The sequence below is a fragment of the Eretmochelys imbricata genome, chromosome 20 (assembly GCF_965152235.1).
Source record: "Eretmochelys imbricata isolate rEreImb1 chromosome 20, rEreImb1.hap1, whole genome shotgun sequence".
Classification (NCBI taxonomy): Eukaryota; Metazoa; Chordata; order Testudines; family Cheloniidae; genus Eretmochelys; species Eretmochelys imbricata.
In genome coordinates this window covers 3,198,199-3,215,151 of record NC_135591.1, presented here as the reverse complement: position 1 = coordinate 3,215,151, position 16,953 = coordinate 3,198,199, and the positions used below count along the sequence as shown (strand labels likewise).

General features: G+C 53.5%; 1 protein-coding gene across 1 annotated transcript in view; it reads right to left on the bottom strand.

Annotated features, from left to right (window-relative positions):
• The window catches only part of LRP1 (LDL receptor related protein 1), a 181,843-nt gene that overhangs the window by 101,749 nt on the left and 63,141 nt on the right, over positions 1-16,953 (bottom strand). The window contains 3 exon segments of the mRNA XM_077838260.1: positions 14,012-14,275; positions 14,804-14,932; positions 15,955-16,074. Of these exon segments, the coding sequence (XP_077694386.1) occupies positions 14,012-14,275; positions 14,804-14,932; positions 15,955-16,074 (513 nt within the window).

Genomic DNA, 16,953 nt, shown 5'->3' with positions numbered 1-16,953 from the left:
GGGTAGAGAGCGCCCGGGAGACCACAGCGGGGCTATGCCCGGTTCTGGTTTGCAGGTGGAAGTCGGGTTAAATTCGGTCTTTAATGCGTCTTCGCCGGCTCAGTGAGAAAGACAAAGGACAGCTGGACAGAGAGATGGGGATGGACAGACAGACAGAGGGAGGGGGATAGGGATAAAAGATGGCTAAACGAACGTATTACTCCCATTTTAAATACAACATGCAGAGCACGCGGCCCCAGCCAGGAGAGGAATCTAGTTACCAAGATAATTAGCTTTGCTTGTTTATTTAAGTCACCTGGCAATGCAGCTCGCCCCACACGGCACCACCCCTCGGACCTGCGTGGGAAATCGCCACCAGCCATTCTGGAAGGCACCTGTGCTAGGTGGAGAAAGACCGGCCCAACCCTCCCCCTTCCCCAGGCTGCCAATCGGACGTCTTTCGCCAGGGTGAATAATCACCACGAAAAGGAATTACGCGCCCGTGCCCAGGCTGCAAGTCGCTGTGGAGGCCAGGATGGGAACGCAGAGGCCGGAGCCTTCAGCGGCTCTCATGTGTGGGTTTCTGACAGCTGTCTAACAAGCCCGCTGCCCCCTCATGAAGCCAACGCTCTGATGTAACCGGAGGCTTTGCTGCCTTTTTTTTTTTTTTTTTTTTTTTTTTGCAAGATACAATCTTAATACAGCCCATTTAACCAGGACTTGACAGCTGGCGCCCTGCCAGGCTGCAGAGCCCGGAGTAGCTGGTCCGTCGGCAGTTGAACCCTAGGTCCTAGGAATGGAAAAAAGGCAACAAAAATCTCCTTTCCCTGCCACTTTAAGCCTTGAAGGACCAGGTGGCAGCCGCTCCCCCAGCTCAGTGCTCAGGAAGCTGCAGCATGGGGAATTCAGACATTAGCTCGCAGAGGAAATTCAGATAAGCCCTGCAAAGGGCTTTGCCTTAATAGAAAAATCTCTCCTGCATGGAAAGATGTCCTGCCCCAGGTACGGCATCCGCTCGCTCCCTAACCACAGCCCGCCCATGCTCCAGGAGATAGCTGTTCCATGTTCCCTCGCCGCCGGCTGGCTACGTGACTGTGGGCGAGCTCAGGAGTGATCTCACGCCAAGCAACGACCGGGAGCCAGTCAAGGGTCCACGGGGCCCTTTAAACACCCCTGCATCAGCCCGGGAAGGTTTGTCACGCACAGGGTTCGCAGCGCTTCGGGAGTAGCAAGGAAAGCCCTGGGCTCTGTTCCCAGCCCTGCACCCCGGGCAAGTCCTTCCACCACTCCTAGGAAGGTTCCCCACGAGAGGAAAGGAGAGAGATGCCCATCCCCAACCCCAGCTTAGCTGCCCCCTCCAGAGCACACTGCCCCTAGGAAACCTCTCAGCACCAGCGCACTCCTTCGCGAGCCCAAGATGCAGCACACGCAGCCCCGACGGCTACGTCTCTTACTGGACCGATGCCAAGTCGTTGGAGCCAGACAAGAGCCTCCAGCTGCTCCAGCCTCTGACTGCGGCCTCGTCTGACAGTGCGGAAAGAAACACGCTTCACCTCCAGCACTCCTAATGAGCTGGTTACCGGGGGGGGGGGGCCCCGCTTCTGGGACGGGCACCGGGAAGCTGATCCCAGCCATTTCACAGCACCGAATCCCAGATGGGAGAGACGCACTTGGACGCGTGCAACCCACCTCCCTCAGCGCTGTCCCCTCGATGCAATCTCCTAATTACATCCCAAAAACAACTGCGTCAAAAGAATCGGACAGTTGCAAAGCCACGTGAAACCTTAATGATACGGTGTATTAGGGCAGCCCCTAGGCGTTCCAGTCACGGCCCAGGACCCACCCTGTGCTAGGCAGTAGCAGAGACAGAATCCAGTTCTCCAGAATAGCATGCAGCTGCCTAAACCACGAGACAATCCTCTCCCTCTCTGCAGGCTGAGTCTGCTGGCCCAACCCGTGTGCCGGGGCTGAGAGGTATTTTCCCTGCTCCTAAAAACCCCATCCTGGATCAGACCGAAGGTCCATCTCACCCAGAATCTGGTCTTCCGACAGCAGCCAATGCCAGGTGCCCCAGAGGGAATAAACAGAACAGGGAATCATTAAGTGATCTATCCCGTTGCTCATTCCCAAGCTGCTGGCAAACAGAGGCTAGGGACACTATCCCCGTCCATCCTGGCAAATAGCCTGGAAAAAAAAATCAATGGATGGACCTATCCTCCATAAACTTCTCTAGTTCTTTTTTGAACCCTGTTATAGTCTTGGCCTTCACACCATCCTCTGGCAAGGAGTTCCACAGGTTGACTGTGCGCTGTGTGAAGAAATACTTCCTTGTGTTTGTTTCAAACCTGCTGCCTGTTAATTTCATTTGGTGACCCCCTAGTTCTCGTGTTATGAGAAGGAGTAAATAACACTTCCTTGTTTACTTTCTCCACACCAGTCTTGATTTTATACACCTCTATCATATCCCCACCTTAGTCGTCTCTTTTCCAAGCTGAAAAGTCCGAGTCTTATTAATCCTGAGTTTCTGGTACGCGAACAGCTCTTAAATAGTTAAAGAAAGAGAAGAGTCATCAAATAAAGTTACCAATCACTCTGTTCTCTTGCCAAGTATGTTCACGTCAGTGTCTCTTTCTTGGCGGGGGGCATGCAAGGCAGCCAGAAAGAAAGAGAGCTTTCCATGCCAAAGGGGGAGAGAGATGCACTTGGATTTCTACAGAGCCCCACGTCCCCCTGAAATCAATTTGTCTCGAACCCTAGAGCATTTCTGTTGATTGGCACCAGAACAGATTGCTGTTTGTCATGGGGTGAACTGGAGTCTCCTAGACTGGCTTGTTCAGGTAGATGATGCCCCAGGAAAGTCTGTTAATAGTGGCCAGATGCCAGCAGTTTCTGGAGGATGTTTCACCCCCTTCCTGGGGTTTGGGGGTTTTTGTTTGTTTGTTTTCATTGGAAAACGAAATTTTAAAAAAAGGAGACCTCTCAGCCACCTCTTGGAGCGGTCCCACCGAAAGGCCAACGTTCCAGCGGACGCAGCTCGGGACCCAGCCCACGGCCCCACCAACGCGCAGTCTCGATGAAAACAGAACGCAAGCTGCGCCCCCCACCCCCATTTCTGTTACCGTGGTGGCAGTTTTGCGACTCTTCCCAAGTGCTTTTCCGGGTCTGGGGAAATTCTTTTGAAGCTCCTTTTAAATCAATCTTCTGAAAAGCAAAAAAATAAAGCCCAGAGCCATGCAGTGACCATATCTAGATCAGTTCCTTCCATGGTGTTAAACGCATCCAGCTCCAACGGGATTTTGGCACATCCCAGAACCACCGCACGGCTGGTCCCAAGCGTTCGACAGTCATGAGTCAAGCCGCACAATAATCACGAGACTGGCACAAAAAACCATAAAATTTATTTAAAAAACACCATCCTGGGTTCTCTTCAGTTGCCTTCTGGTGTCAAGAGCTTTTGGGGGGGTCATGTTTTCAACTCTTTCTGCACAGCCACCAGGGCTAGAAACTTCCTTCTTTGGAAAGTGAACATGCAGATTCTCACCTACCTACCCGCCTCCAGGAGCTTGCGAGAAGATCGCCAGGGTTGGCCCTGCCAGAAATGCTTAGCTGAGCTGGCCCCATTTAACACAGCTGTGTCTCAGACAATTATTTATGGTACATATTGCGAAGCACCTGCCTGCACAGGTGCTTCTTTGACCCTCCTCTCAGAGCCCTTCATAGTCATGGATGGATTTTATCCTCACACCCCACTGTGGGAAGTTCTAGCCTCCCCGTTTTAGAGCTGGAGAATTGAGGCCCAGGGTAGATTACGGTAACCGAAGGGCTGAGCTCGGCTGAACCCAGGTCTCTCAAATCCTATGTCCATGTCCTACCCGCTAGAGGTCATACTTCTCACCCAATAAGAAATCAGGGCCTAGGTGCGGTACAGACACGGAGCAAAAAGCTGGTCCCGACCCCAAAGAGTTTATCCTCTCTGGGTAAGTTGCGAGAGAACAGGTGGCCGTAAGAGATGGCTGGGAAAGCACCAGGTAACAGCACGGGGGTGATGACCAGCGTGACAGCAGCTGTGACAGCCCCCGCTGTCTAACCACAGCCAAAGGCTTATGGAAGGCATCCCAGCAGAAATGTGCTTTAAGGGAGGACAGGGCAGCGGTTTGAGGTCTGGGCTGCTCTTCTGCATAAGATGCGGCACAGAGAACCCCAAAAGCTATTCCCCTTCCCATGGGGGAATCCGCAATGACCAGCAGGAGCACTTGATACTGGTACCCTGTCTCCACGCTGGGGGGCTGGACTGCCTCGGCCGGCCTGGGATAGCAAAAGCCACGCAGCTCCTGCGTTTAAACAAGGTCTCTGGATGCCACCCACATTAATTAGCCCAGTCCACACCTCTGCATCCAGCAGCTTTTGCCAGCAGCACAGCTCATACCTGAGGAGTTTAGAGGCCGGGGTTTGAATGGGACGCTGGGTGGCACAGAGAGGGCATTAATCATTCCAAGTCTCCAAAGCCGGCCTGCTCCTAAGCTGGGAGAATTCAGCAGCCTACAAACCTGAAAGCAGTTTTGTGGGTTTTTTTGGTTTTCTGGCTCTGAAATTCTTTGAAAACTCCACTGGGAATAAATGAGAGCATTGTCCCAGGAACACCCGCTCGCCAGGATCAAACCTGCCTGCAACTGGAAGAGCTCCCATGGTTTAGAGATCAGCTACCGGGAGCAGCCCCGTTTTAATGATCCGGACGCTGCCTCCCCCAAAACCAGGGCAGACAATGCACCCGCACTGAGAGCTCTGGGGATCTGCTAACACGGCAAAGCTCTCGCACCAGCGTCCAGGAAACAGGAATTTCAATCCTGCTCTGCTCACTGGTGAAATGAGTCTGGCAAGACTCATTCAGCTGCTCAATAAGCTTTGCTCCCAATACGCCAGCACAAAAAGCAGCCAGGGGCTGGAATAGCAGGGGCAGGGATGGATCAGCTTAAGTGGGCGGCCCAGGGCTGAGTTCACGGGGTGGGGGAAGGCTGCAGGTCAGGTTTAAGATGCATTGGCAGGGGCTGCCTTCCTCCCCTACACCTCACTCCAGCCAGTGCCAACAGCCAGTCCTGGCAATAGTGCAAAAGCTTTCACACTCGTGTAAGGCCACTTTGCTTATTTTCCCATAGGATCATGTAGCCAAAAAAGGGCTTTAAACCAACATGTACACTGGGATTTTTAAGAGGTGCCCAAGGGAGTTAGGCACCCAAATCTAACTGGGTTTCGATGGGAGTTGGCACCTAAACCCTCTAGGCTGCTCAGCCTCGGGGTGAGATTTTCAAAAGCGCTCTGTGTCGACCGAGCTCTGCTCCCCTAAGGTACCCAAGCATCTTTCTCCCCTTTCGGCGTCCCCTCATTCCCACCCAGGGGCCAGAATCTCACCCTATTGGTCTTTGTAACCCATCCCCCTTCCTCTCCGTGCCGTTGCCCAAACCTCACCAGCCCCCATGTCACTTACCACAACCTCCTCCCCAAATGCACCATTTCAATGGAATCCGGGCCCGCAACTCCCATAGGTTCCCTTGAGCAGCCCAACCCCAAAGAGAGGGTCTGAGGTTGAGTTACATAAACGTTGCCACCAGAGTTTCACGGTACTTCGCTGGCCTCCGTCCATCTGAGCTCCTCACCATGTGTTTGTTCTCACACAGCCCCGTCAGGCAGACCAGGGCTGTTACCCCCTTTTTCCAGATGGGAAAGTAAGGCACAGAGAGACGAAGTGACTGGCCCCAAGGAAACCAGTAGTAGAAGTCTCCCAAACCCATGCAAGCACTGTAGCTACTGGGCCCCCTTTCTTTCTCCCGCACATCGGGAACCAAGTTAGACCAACACCAACCTCTGCTGAAAATCCCACTTTCCAGGCCGAGGCCCGGATGCTGCAAACGCGTCACCCACGCGTGCTCATCCAATGGGCTCGTTCGTTTAGCCAGCGGCCCACGGAGGAGACGTTCCAAAGCCAAGGGGCCGAAAGGGGCAGCCACTGCTGAGCAGGGGAGCTTAATCACAGCCCGCTCCATTTTAGCGGCCAGCCCCGAGCGAGGGAAAGCAGCAACCACACACTGGGCCGACTGTTCAAGGGAGGCAAACCGTTCCAAGCTGCCGAAAAACGACTCCTCCCCCCTTCGCCTTTTGTCCTTGAATGCGAGCAGACATTCAGCTCCTGCCAGGGATTTGGCTGATTAGAAACAGAGCAGGAACTTTCAAACACACATGAGAAACAAGAAAAAAAGGGAGAGAAAAAGGAAAAGGAAAGGGGGGGGGGGGGAAGTTCCCCTCCTTGGAATCCAAGTACCCAAGGAAAAATAAGGCTCTCTTATTCTGCGCTGTAGCAGGCCAGGTCTCTGACTCCCCGCCCTGCTTTGCCCAGCGAGACCTTTCCCTTTCTCAATCCAGAGCCGCAGCTTAAAACAGAACGTGGCGGTTGAGACGCAAGCTGCCCTGGGGACCGGGGGTTGGGCAGAACCTAGACCAAGTCACAGAAAACAGAGCCCCGGCCAGCTCCGTCCAAGTCGTCCGGGACAGGGAGAGGCTGCAATGTGCCCAGCAACACAGAAATCAAAGGGGAATCGATGCAGTGTGAGGAGCCTGACCTGAAGGGCTGGACAGGCCCCTGTTCCCCCACGAGGGAGCCTTTATAACGGCACTGGTGTGTCTGAGCGCAGAGTGCGGTGGGGGGCTGGGACGCTGCCCCACTTGATCGAACCGAGTCACCATCACCAAGAGGATGAGAACTCCCATCCAGGCTTTGCTTGGAAGGGGCAGTGTTCATCTTCAGGCCTGGGGACAGCCGTGGACTCCCAATGAAGGGTACCACGCACTGCCTGCTTATCATCGGAAGAGACGGGGCTTTAAGAAAAAACACCAAACACCACACGGCTGCGCAGTACGATCACCAGAACCGGCCACGCTGCAGAGGGAGAAGCAGCCCCGCCCGAAGAGCTGGCAAGCAAAACAGACAAGACAGGAAACAGAGGCAACCCGTGCCCACGGACATGCAGCAGCTCCGAGGTGAGAATGGTACCCAAGTGGCCCGATGAACGCAGCATGCTGCCCCTAGACCAGGATGTGCCAGCCAGCACCGAAGCACAGGAAGCTGCTAGCTTCATCTTGGAAGAGTAACGAGAAGCAACGAGCAAACGCTCCCTCGAACGGGCGCTGTGAAGTTAACAAAGTGCCGCACAACGTCTGGGAGCAGCTGGAAGCACGCAGCCTGGCTTCAGACCACCTGCCCGAAACCTCCTGAAAGCAGATCGGCTCCGGGCGAAAATGCTGCAACCGAAGGAGAGCGTTCAAAAGAAGGACGATGACGACTTCGCTTGTAGAGATTCTCTCCAAGAGCAACTCAAAGCCGCATGTCAGCCGGCAGAAGCATGAAAACGCTGTTCAAACTCACTCGCGCGACATAGAAAGAGAATCTAAAGCACTTGCAAATCGGGCTCCTCTCGCAGCCCAACGCAGCCAAGGGTTCTCACAGTTACAGTGCTGGCCTGGGACTTAGGAGATGTAGCTTCCGTTCCCAGCTGTGCTGCGGACGCCTCCCGTGAAGTCACCTACAGCCAGGTGCTCCCAACAGCTACATGCAGATAGGGCCTGTCTTGATTAGAGACATTCGCTTAACTTTATCCTTGGCATTCTGTATTAGGAACTCAACCACCAGGGAAACAGGCCATGCTTCAGCACGGCCAGCTCTCACAATATTTGGTAGATGTGGGGCTCTTTTTAAAAAAAAAAATCCCCACCCCTCAGAATCTCCTTATTGCATTAGAATCTCACCCCTCCCCCTCGTTCTCTCTCATTAATTATTATTACTATTATTAAATAAAAAGTAAGTTTCCAGCCCTCATGATTAGGGAGGAAAACTCAAAACCCAAAAGACAAACGAACAACTCGATCTCATGCCTTGCTGTGCGCAATATCGCTGGTGCCGCTGGTAAAAACAGGGCCTAGAAGGGGGCAGAAGACTGGCTTCAGCATCTCTCAGCCGTGATCACTATGAATTATTTGTGCTGCTGCAGCACCAAGCAGCCCCAGTCATGGACCATAGCCCCACTGTGCCAGGAGCTGTACAAACACAGACATGCAGTCCGCAAGGAACCTCTACAATGCTCCAACGCAGCAGTGTGCCATCAGGGATTTTATTTTTAAAGGAAGATTTAAAGAGGACAGGATGAGAATGAAGTGGCTTGGACCGTGTGCCGCTAACCCAGCCCACACCCTGAAGAGTCACAGAGTAGCAGCCGTGTTAGTCTGTATCCGCAAAAAGAACAGGAGTCCTTGTGGCACCTTAGAGACTAACAAATTTCTTAGAGCATAAGCTTTCGTGGGCTACAGCCCACTTCATCGGATGCATAGAATGGAACATAGAGTAAGAAGATATAGATACACATACAGAGAAGGTGGAAGTTGCCATACAAACTGTAAGAGGCTAATTAATTAAGATGAGCTATTATCAGCAGGAGAAAAAAAACCTTTTGAAGTGATAATCAAGATGGCCCATTTAGACAGTTGACGAGAAGGCGTGAGGATACTTAACATAGGGAAACAGATCATAAATAGATTATAAAGTATGGAGGGACCCGTCCCAACACAAGCCACAGAAATTTCAGCCAGCCATTCCTGCAGCCTATTCAACAACTTGCAATTCCCTGCTACTGCACTAGACGTTCCTCCTTCGCACCATCTCTCTCTCTCTGTCCCTCCATGTCGACAGGGCAAGACTTGTGTGATCCGTGAAAGGAAAATTAGTCCCTGGGTGTGCAATGGCTGCAAGACACCGTGTGGATCTTCACCGCGTCATTTGGGGCAGAAGCGAAACCAGCTCCAGTGACCACTCCCAATCCAAGCGCTGTCGCCGGCGGTCTGCATTTGGGGGCGCAAGCAGAGTTGTCGTCACAGAAATTAATCTGTACCCAGGCCATTTGGCTGAATAAAAAGTTAGCAGCAGAGGAAAACGGAAAGATCCATGCACATGGGTTCCTGCCAACCTCTGCTGAGAGCCCTAACTTACCCGATCTCCTGCCATGCCAGTCACACTAATCTCTCAGCAAAAAAAACCATGGATGTGCAACTCCTATCTGAACCGGACAGACAACTCATCATTCCAGCATAGCAACGCCAGCTGGGAGGCTGGTCTTTTTCAACCCTTTAGCACTGGGATTTCCCCCATCAGATGCTAACGCAAACCTCATTAGCAGCAGGCACTGGGGAAGCCTGACTCCTGCTGTCAGTAGATAAATGCCATATGCGAGTAAATAAAGGAGCCACTAACTGGATTTACAGATCAGCTTTACTCTCCTGTAAGATAAAATCATGGTAAGGACAGATCTCTTAAACACAGAACAGCTCAGGCCCAGAAGGTAAAGGGAGCATTTATAAAACTTTACATTCTATTTAAGCTTTGCATTTATAAACAAACCCGAAAGACTTCTCGGCAGAGTTGGAAACTCAAACTGACACAGGCAAAGCAGAAAGTGAAACTGACTTGTCTAGTTTCACAGGCCAAGAGGAGTGAAACGCATAAGCCAAATAACCATCGGTGGTGCCGCCAGCTCTCCTGATTCGATTACGCACCTTGCGTTGTTGAAGGAGGGCTTTTTTGTTTTGCTTTTAATTCCCAGCTGCTGGAGTCGAGCGATTGCATGAGAATCGCAACTTTAAAAAAAAAAAAAAAAAAAAAAAAAGCAAAGCTTCTCGTCCTCATGGTTATGGAGAAAAGTTTGGAAACACGAGCGAACCCCGCAGCTCAGAAACGAGACGTCAAATAAAAAGAATCCCAAATTTATTTATTTAAATCTCAGAACTTCTTGGGATTTATAAGGAGTTAAAGAGTTATTTATAAGGATATAAGGAGTTCGGGACGCTTGAGGTTGGAATCTTGCATCCATGACAAGTAGTAAATTATTGTTAAGCCTCACATGGGTTTTCTCCCCAAAACGTTGTATTATTCGTAGGTGCTGCACACACACCCTCCTCATCTCACCTCAACAGTTACCACAATTTAAATCGGAGATCAGACTTTAGTCCGAAGCTCCAGTGCGACTGATTTTACTCTGAAAGGCCTCCATCAAATTTCTTATGTATAGTGTTTATGGCTATTTTAACAGGCCAATTCGGTCCTGCGTAAGTGGATGTGATTCCACTGAAGTCCCTGGATTTGCACCTGCCATGAAGCGCTTGCAAGCGAAATAGACAAGAGAAGGCCTGCGGAGGTGAAGCGACTTGTACAAGCTCACAAGGGGATTCTACGGCAGTGCTGGGGGTGGAACCCACAGCCCGCACTCAACTTCAGCGCTGCAGTAGGAGGGTGGGTGAGGAAAGGTGGACTTGAAACACTCTGTTTTTTCTCCTGGCTTGACAGCTTCCCGTCCGCTTGCGCGGCACGTTCCTCTCGCTAAACGCAACTCTGAACAAGATAGCTCTGGCAGAAGTCGGTGCACTCGGGAGGCCAGAAAGCGATCCTCCAAATGTCAGCCATCAGCTCTCACTTCCTCCTCTGTGCAAGTTACCAGCAGCAAAACAAGAGCAAACCGCCCCCCGCTGCCCCGACCTGCTTTAAATGAGCATAACTCAAGAGGGAAGTGCTCGTTCCTGAAGAGAGACTGCTTTAAAGAAAAGGAGCACAGCACGCCGGTATAATACACAATCAGATCACACACTACCTCAGCCATCCCAGACGCTGGGACTGTGATAAACACCACACCGGGAACACCTGTGATTAAGCTGCTTGCAGACACCTTTCAGTAACTGCAGGTCTCTGCTACCATGACTAACAGGGTAGATTGAGCCAGCAGCCGAAATCATTGTAAGGCCCCAGGTCTCCACCTTCTCAGCTCTCTGGGGTTATCACAGAAAGTTAATTGAGGCTGTGTATCAAAACTTCCCTCTGGCAAGAGAAGATACTCCCAGGAGAGGCAAAGCAGCATCATTCTTACTCCCTCTGGGAGGCTGATTATGTTTTACACCAATTTAGTGCTTTTAGCAAACACACAGAGTATTACAAGCAAGAAATCCACCACACCATGGTGGGTAACAGTAATTCAAAGTGGAGAAACTGAGGCACGGAAAGGGGAAATGGCATGCCCACACAGCAAGGCAATGGCAAAGCCAGGAATGGAACCCAGGAGTCCTGTGCCCTGTGCTAATCCCATCCCCCAAAGGGGCATCAAGGGAAAAAAATAAATGCATCTCCCTAAGATGGACGGTTCTTAGGCCCCATGACCATAGTAGCTAGGCACATCACAGTCTTTAATGCATTTATCCTGACAACACCCCTATGAGGCAGGCTGGTGCTATCTGAGATATGGGGAAACTGAGGCACGGAGCAGCTCGGTGACTTACCCATGGTCTCACAGCAATGTTATGGCAGAGCCAGGAATTAAACCCAGGGCTCCTAAACCCTAACCGCTGGCCCATCCTTCCTCCAGCATGAACGGCTCACCGGGTTGTTCTGCAGAGCATTCAGCACTCGCCATGGGCCTTCCTCTAAACCCCGAGTCCACAATGAAATCAGTTTGCTCCCAGCCACACCCCTGACAGTGCATTTTTACAAAAGCAGAAAGAAATCCAGGATTTCAGGAGAAGCTTCAGATTTCGCAACTGATTCAGTGGGATCTAGTCTGTAATCCAGAGTCAAATCAGCAACATGAAGTCAGCATCCCGTCAACCTCCGGGCCAGTGGTTCAAATCGATCACCAGCTGGGACTCAAAGAGCTTTTCCAAGCCAAGTGGGAGCTGAGTGTGTCTCAGTTCAGCCCCTGCTACACAGACCCCACACGCAAGTCACAGACAAACCCCAGCCCATTTGGTGTCGGGAAGTTGGTAGCTACCTGCATCAGGCCTGGCTGTACAGTGCGACCCCACCTTTGCCTGGCGACCCGTTGTGTAAGGTAGAGATCCCCCCACCCATTTCTATAGCAGCTGAGCACCTCAGTCTCTCCTGTATTCATCCTCACACACCTCTGGTAGGCAGGGCAGTGCTGTTATCCCCTTTGTACATGTGGGGAAACTGAGGCACAGAGCATGACCCGCCCAGGGTTACGCAGGGATGTCATGGCAGAGCCAGGAATTGAATCCTGATCTCTGGCTAATGCCTAACCACTGAAAAATCCTTCCTCTCCTGGGCCCTTTCTCCTCAGGGGTGCCCAAAAAACCCCACTAAACCATCTTCCCCACACGCGCAGGGACTTGTCTCCTCCTGCCTCATTTCAGACAGTCGCCTGCAAGACCAGAGGGCGAGGCCTGAGCCTAACACACACACACCCCCCACCATGCAGTGTTGCAACTAGAACCAGAGTTTTCCGAATGCACCTGCCTTTGCTCCAGAGTCCAAAGATCAGGGCGGATGGAAAGATCTTTCTCCTCCTCACACACCCACTTTGCGGTGAGGGCTCAGCATTTTATCCCACTCCCCCAGGTTCCTCGCTACGCTGTCGTGCCCTCGCAGGACCCTCCACACAAGGCCGAGGAGAAGGTCCAAACCCCTGGGGTTTTACTGGGGTGCGAAGATCAGTCCCCGGGAGTAAAAGCATCGTTTATAACGCAAGGCGTGGCTCATCAGAGCAGCCCGAAGCTGGAAACGGGGCCCAGGCTTCCACTCTCAACAGACCAGACAAAGGAAGGGGATGATGCCCACGTCGCAGATGGGGAAGAGAGGCCCAGGTGGGGCCGCGGTATTTTCAAAGGAGCGAGATCCCCAAATCCCCCTGCAAGTCACGTAACGCCAAACGCCACCAGGTGACTCACGCCAGGGAACAGAGATGGCAATGGCAACCCGCCCTCCTGAGTCACAGTCCAGGGCCTCCTCCCACGCCAGCTTCTCGCTGCTGCAGCTCTCCCGGGCTTCGAAGGAGGAGGAGGATTTCACCCCCTCCCCTTCCCACGTCAGGGACAGACAAACTTCCTGCAGTTCCTCGCCCAGCAGCGTGCTGATCCCAAGTCCACGGACACTGTCCCTTCGATGGGCATGAACTGGACTCGGTTGCTGCGATCAGGGTACCACAAGGGGGGAGCGGAGAGGGGCAAAGCCCCCTCCCCCTGGGCTCCCAGCACATTCGGTAACACTCTGTCCTCTGGCTGAGTGTTAAACCCCCCACACCCTCAGTGTCTACCCCGATCTCCACCCTCCAAGCCCCTTGATCCTGCTCCGCACCCCGAAGGCCCTGAATGCCACCTCCTGTCCCCCTGCCCCCGCGGCCTCCATACCAGCCCCCCATCCAAGTCACACCCCAGTTTTGCTATTGATAAAACAAGCACCGGCCGTTCCGCCGAACAGCTGATCCCAGCGGTCGGTACCTTTGTTAAACTGCAGCCTCCCCCCTGCTTGAGACCCCCAGCGGCGCCCCCGGCAACCGCTCTCATTACAGCTCGGGAGACGCAAACAGAATTGAACCCACCATCTGCGTCTGGCTGGCCATGACTCAGCCTCCCCCCACGGAGCTGCTTCAACTTGGGGGATTGTTTTTTTGGTTTTAAATCACTACCTACAGCCAGAGCCTATTTAGGCAACAGAAGCACGGGGCTCAAATACAAAAACAACAAGCAGCCACGGGTCTACCCCCTTCCTCCCCCACCACCACTGCGCAAGGAGCTGATCGATCCCGGGCCGCAGCGTTTGACCTGCGCTTGCAGCTCATTGGAAATTGTAAACAGGAGGCAGGAAGGGATCAAAGCGAGAGGAGGAGGAAGCCGCAGGCCCTTGAGAAAAAGCTGTTTTAAATCAACCAAACATTTTTCAACCCAAAAAAAAAAGAAAAAAAGGTTATGACTGGCTTTAACGCAAGACATTCAGGCCTTTCTGAGGATCCCCAGGAGAGTTAGACCCCCGGGGCCCACTGGATTCCTAAGGATCTTGTGCACCTAATTGCTCAAAGAGCCGGTGACTACCCCAGGTCCCCCCTTTCCGGGGTGGGAGGGGAGGGGTGCATTTAAAGAGGCATAGATGCTGCGGAAGGAAGGCGGGGAGAGCGGAGAGGGGCGAGGCAGGAGGGGCGAAAGCGCCAATGCAGTCACTCACGGTGCAGGCTGAGGGAGATGTTGATGGAGCGCTCCTCCACAAAGCCCTTCAGGTTGGGGATCTTGGCGCACTTTAGGATGGTCTGGGAGGCACTGTCGCCCACGTGGACCCAGCACACCGTGTCCTCGATGTAGTTGAAGTCCATGGCGGTGGTCTGCTTGGTGCTGGTGGGGGTGATGTTGGGCACAGGGCCGCCACTCAAGTAGGTGGCCAGGATGTTCTGGGAGTTGGCGATGAGCAGCACTGGGGGCCGGTCCACAGGCTCTGGAAAGGGAAGGGGAGAACAGCCAGGGAGGGTTAAGCAGGCAGCTGGATTCCTGCTCAATCTACGCCCCAGGCCCCAGCAGGGAACCCACAGCCTGACCCATGCAAGAGGGAATACGAGAAGACTGGATTTCCAATGCAGGGGACAGAGGAGCCCCCACAGGAGGTCCAGGGGCAGGAGACCGAGCTGTAACATGGGAGTGACGATTCCTGACATCAACCGCAAAACATGCGTGCTCAAGATGGCCTGGTTGCTTTGCACATACACCAGGCCTACATGCAAGCATCTCGCACACGTGGTGTGGCTGCCGGGTAACTCTCCATGTACACACACGCCTGGGTCACGTGCAAACGCATGCTCTGGGGCAGCTAGGTGGCTTTGCACGCACACGCACACCTAGATCAGGTGCAAACACAGCAGGAGTGCCACGCACACTCCGGGGCAGCCAGGTGGCTTTGCACGCACCCCCAGGTCCCGAGAGCTGGAGGCAGCCGGAAGCCACACCACTCTGCCAAAACACCACCTACCATTCTTAGCTTTGCAGGATCGGTTATCGGGCTGCAGGAGATAGCCCTCGACACAGCTGCACGTGTAGGAGCCCTCCGTGTTCGTGCACGTCTGACTGCAGGTCCCGTAGATGGTGCACTCATCGAAGTCTGCAGGGGAGGGCAAGAGAACAAGGCTGGGTCCCACAACTGCATCAGCTCCCCGGAGCCAGGGAAAGGACAGAGCCCCCCAGTGCTCACGGTGGAGCAGCAGAGAACGGGACATGCGGGAGGAACACACACCCCGCACCATCGGAGTCTAATCGTAGGGTTTGAAGGCCAGAAGGGACCAGCGCAATCCTCTCATCTGTCCCCCTCTGGCCTGGGTTATGCAGAATCTCACCCCGCGAATCCTGCAGCCAGCCCAGAACTTCCAGCTGAGCCAGAGCAGAACTTTAACACAGAAATCCAGCCCTGCTTCGGAGGAGAATCCACCCCAGCCCTGGCGAAGCGATGCTGTTAAAAATCTGCCCCTTTCTCTCTGGTCTGAATTTCTCTAGCCTCAGCTTCCACCCACTGGCTCTTACTCTGCTCTCAAAAATCTCTCCCCACGCATGGACTCAGAGCCCGTGATCACGTCCCTTCTCCTGAGTAAACTAAAGGGAACAAGATTCTTTCGTCTCTCGCGACTAGGCCGGCTTCCCAGAGCGCGAGTCCTTCTCAGAGCTCTTTCTGCACCCTCTCCCATTTTGCAGCCCCCTTTTTGAAGTGGGGACCCCAGACCTGGCCACGGCCCCCAGTGAAGGTCTCACTCATGCCATACGCAAAAGGAACGCCCCCTCCTGCTCGACTGATCTCCTCTTCCTGATGCATCCAAGGATGCTGTTCACCCTAATGGGGGGGCCCCAGGGACGGGGGAAATCAGTTTAATCCATTGTGCTGGTCTGTCTTGGGCTATTCCACAGCCCCGATACGTCACTGTGACACTCAGGATGGGATTTTCAAAGCTGTGGGTTTCTAATGAGCGCTAAGTGTCCAAATCCCTTTGGAAGCCACTCCGGCTCCCTACCCCCGCCCCAGGCTGGCTGGCCACACGTGGCCTTCGGGCAAGGCGTGGCCCACTGAGCTGACAGTGCACCCCAGCAGTCCTGTCCCCGCATTCACAGGCTGCGTCATCCCCAGCCACCACCAACCTTTGCAGCTCTTCCTGTCCTCGGCCAGCTGGAAGGAGCTGTTGCAGTAGCAGGCGGGTCCGACGAGCGTCGGGACACAGTGGTGCTGGCATCCCAGGGCCGAGCAGTTGGCCAGAAACTCTAAAGAAAGGAGTCAGTGGGGAAGAAGGTCAGTTCTGGGGTCAGTGGGCACTTCAGACATCTGGGCAGGTGATGGGAACAGCGAAGGCTCCTGCTGTCATTCCCAGACTTCCCCAGGCACCCCAACCCCACAGCCCTGGCAGCATCCCCACTAGCTTGAGTAACAGGAGGGAAGGATGGGCTTATAGTCAAGGCACCGCGCTGGGACACCTGGGGTCAATTTCCAGATCTACCACTGACATCTTGTGACACTTTGCACAGGCCACTGCCCCACGCGGCCCTCGGCTCCCCATCTGCGACCAGGGGAGAAGGACCCTGTTACGGGGACAGCTACCCTGCAATCCCAGTTCAGGCAGGCACCCGTGGGCCAGCTTTTACCTAGCCCGGCCTGCTAATACCAGCTAGGAACGCGAGCACATATCCCGGGTTCCCGGGGCGGTGGGGGGGGGTAAGCATGGCCCCACCACCGTGGTTTCAGCACTATTTGTAGCCACACTAGGTAGATGGGCCAAGATACACCAATCCGTCTTGCAATGACACCCTGAGCAGTGCAGCCATACCCTGCAAGCTCAAATATTTTGCATGTAAAGATCTTCTGGGAGCTGGGGTATAAAAAGGATAAGTTTGATCGAAACCAATGATTTCTAGGCAGGGTAGCTCCCAGCTGGACTTTTAAAGACAACGGGCCCAATTCACCTTCACCCTGCACCGTGCAAACCAATGTTTGTTTGATGTTTCCACCAATGCAAACCAAGAGCAGAACGCCACCAGAAGAGCTGTGGTTTACCCCTCTTTTGCACCGGTTAGCCTGTAAGATCATCGGCTCAAGACCTATATTTTTGCTCCGTGCTGGGCACTGTACCAACACAAAGGGCCCTG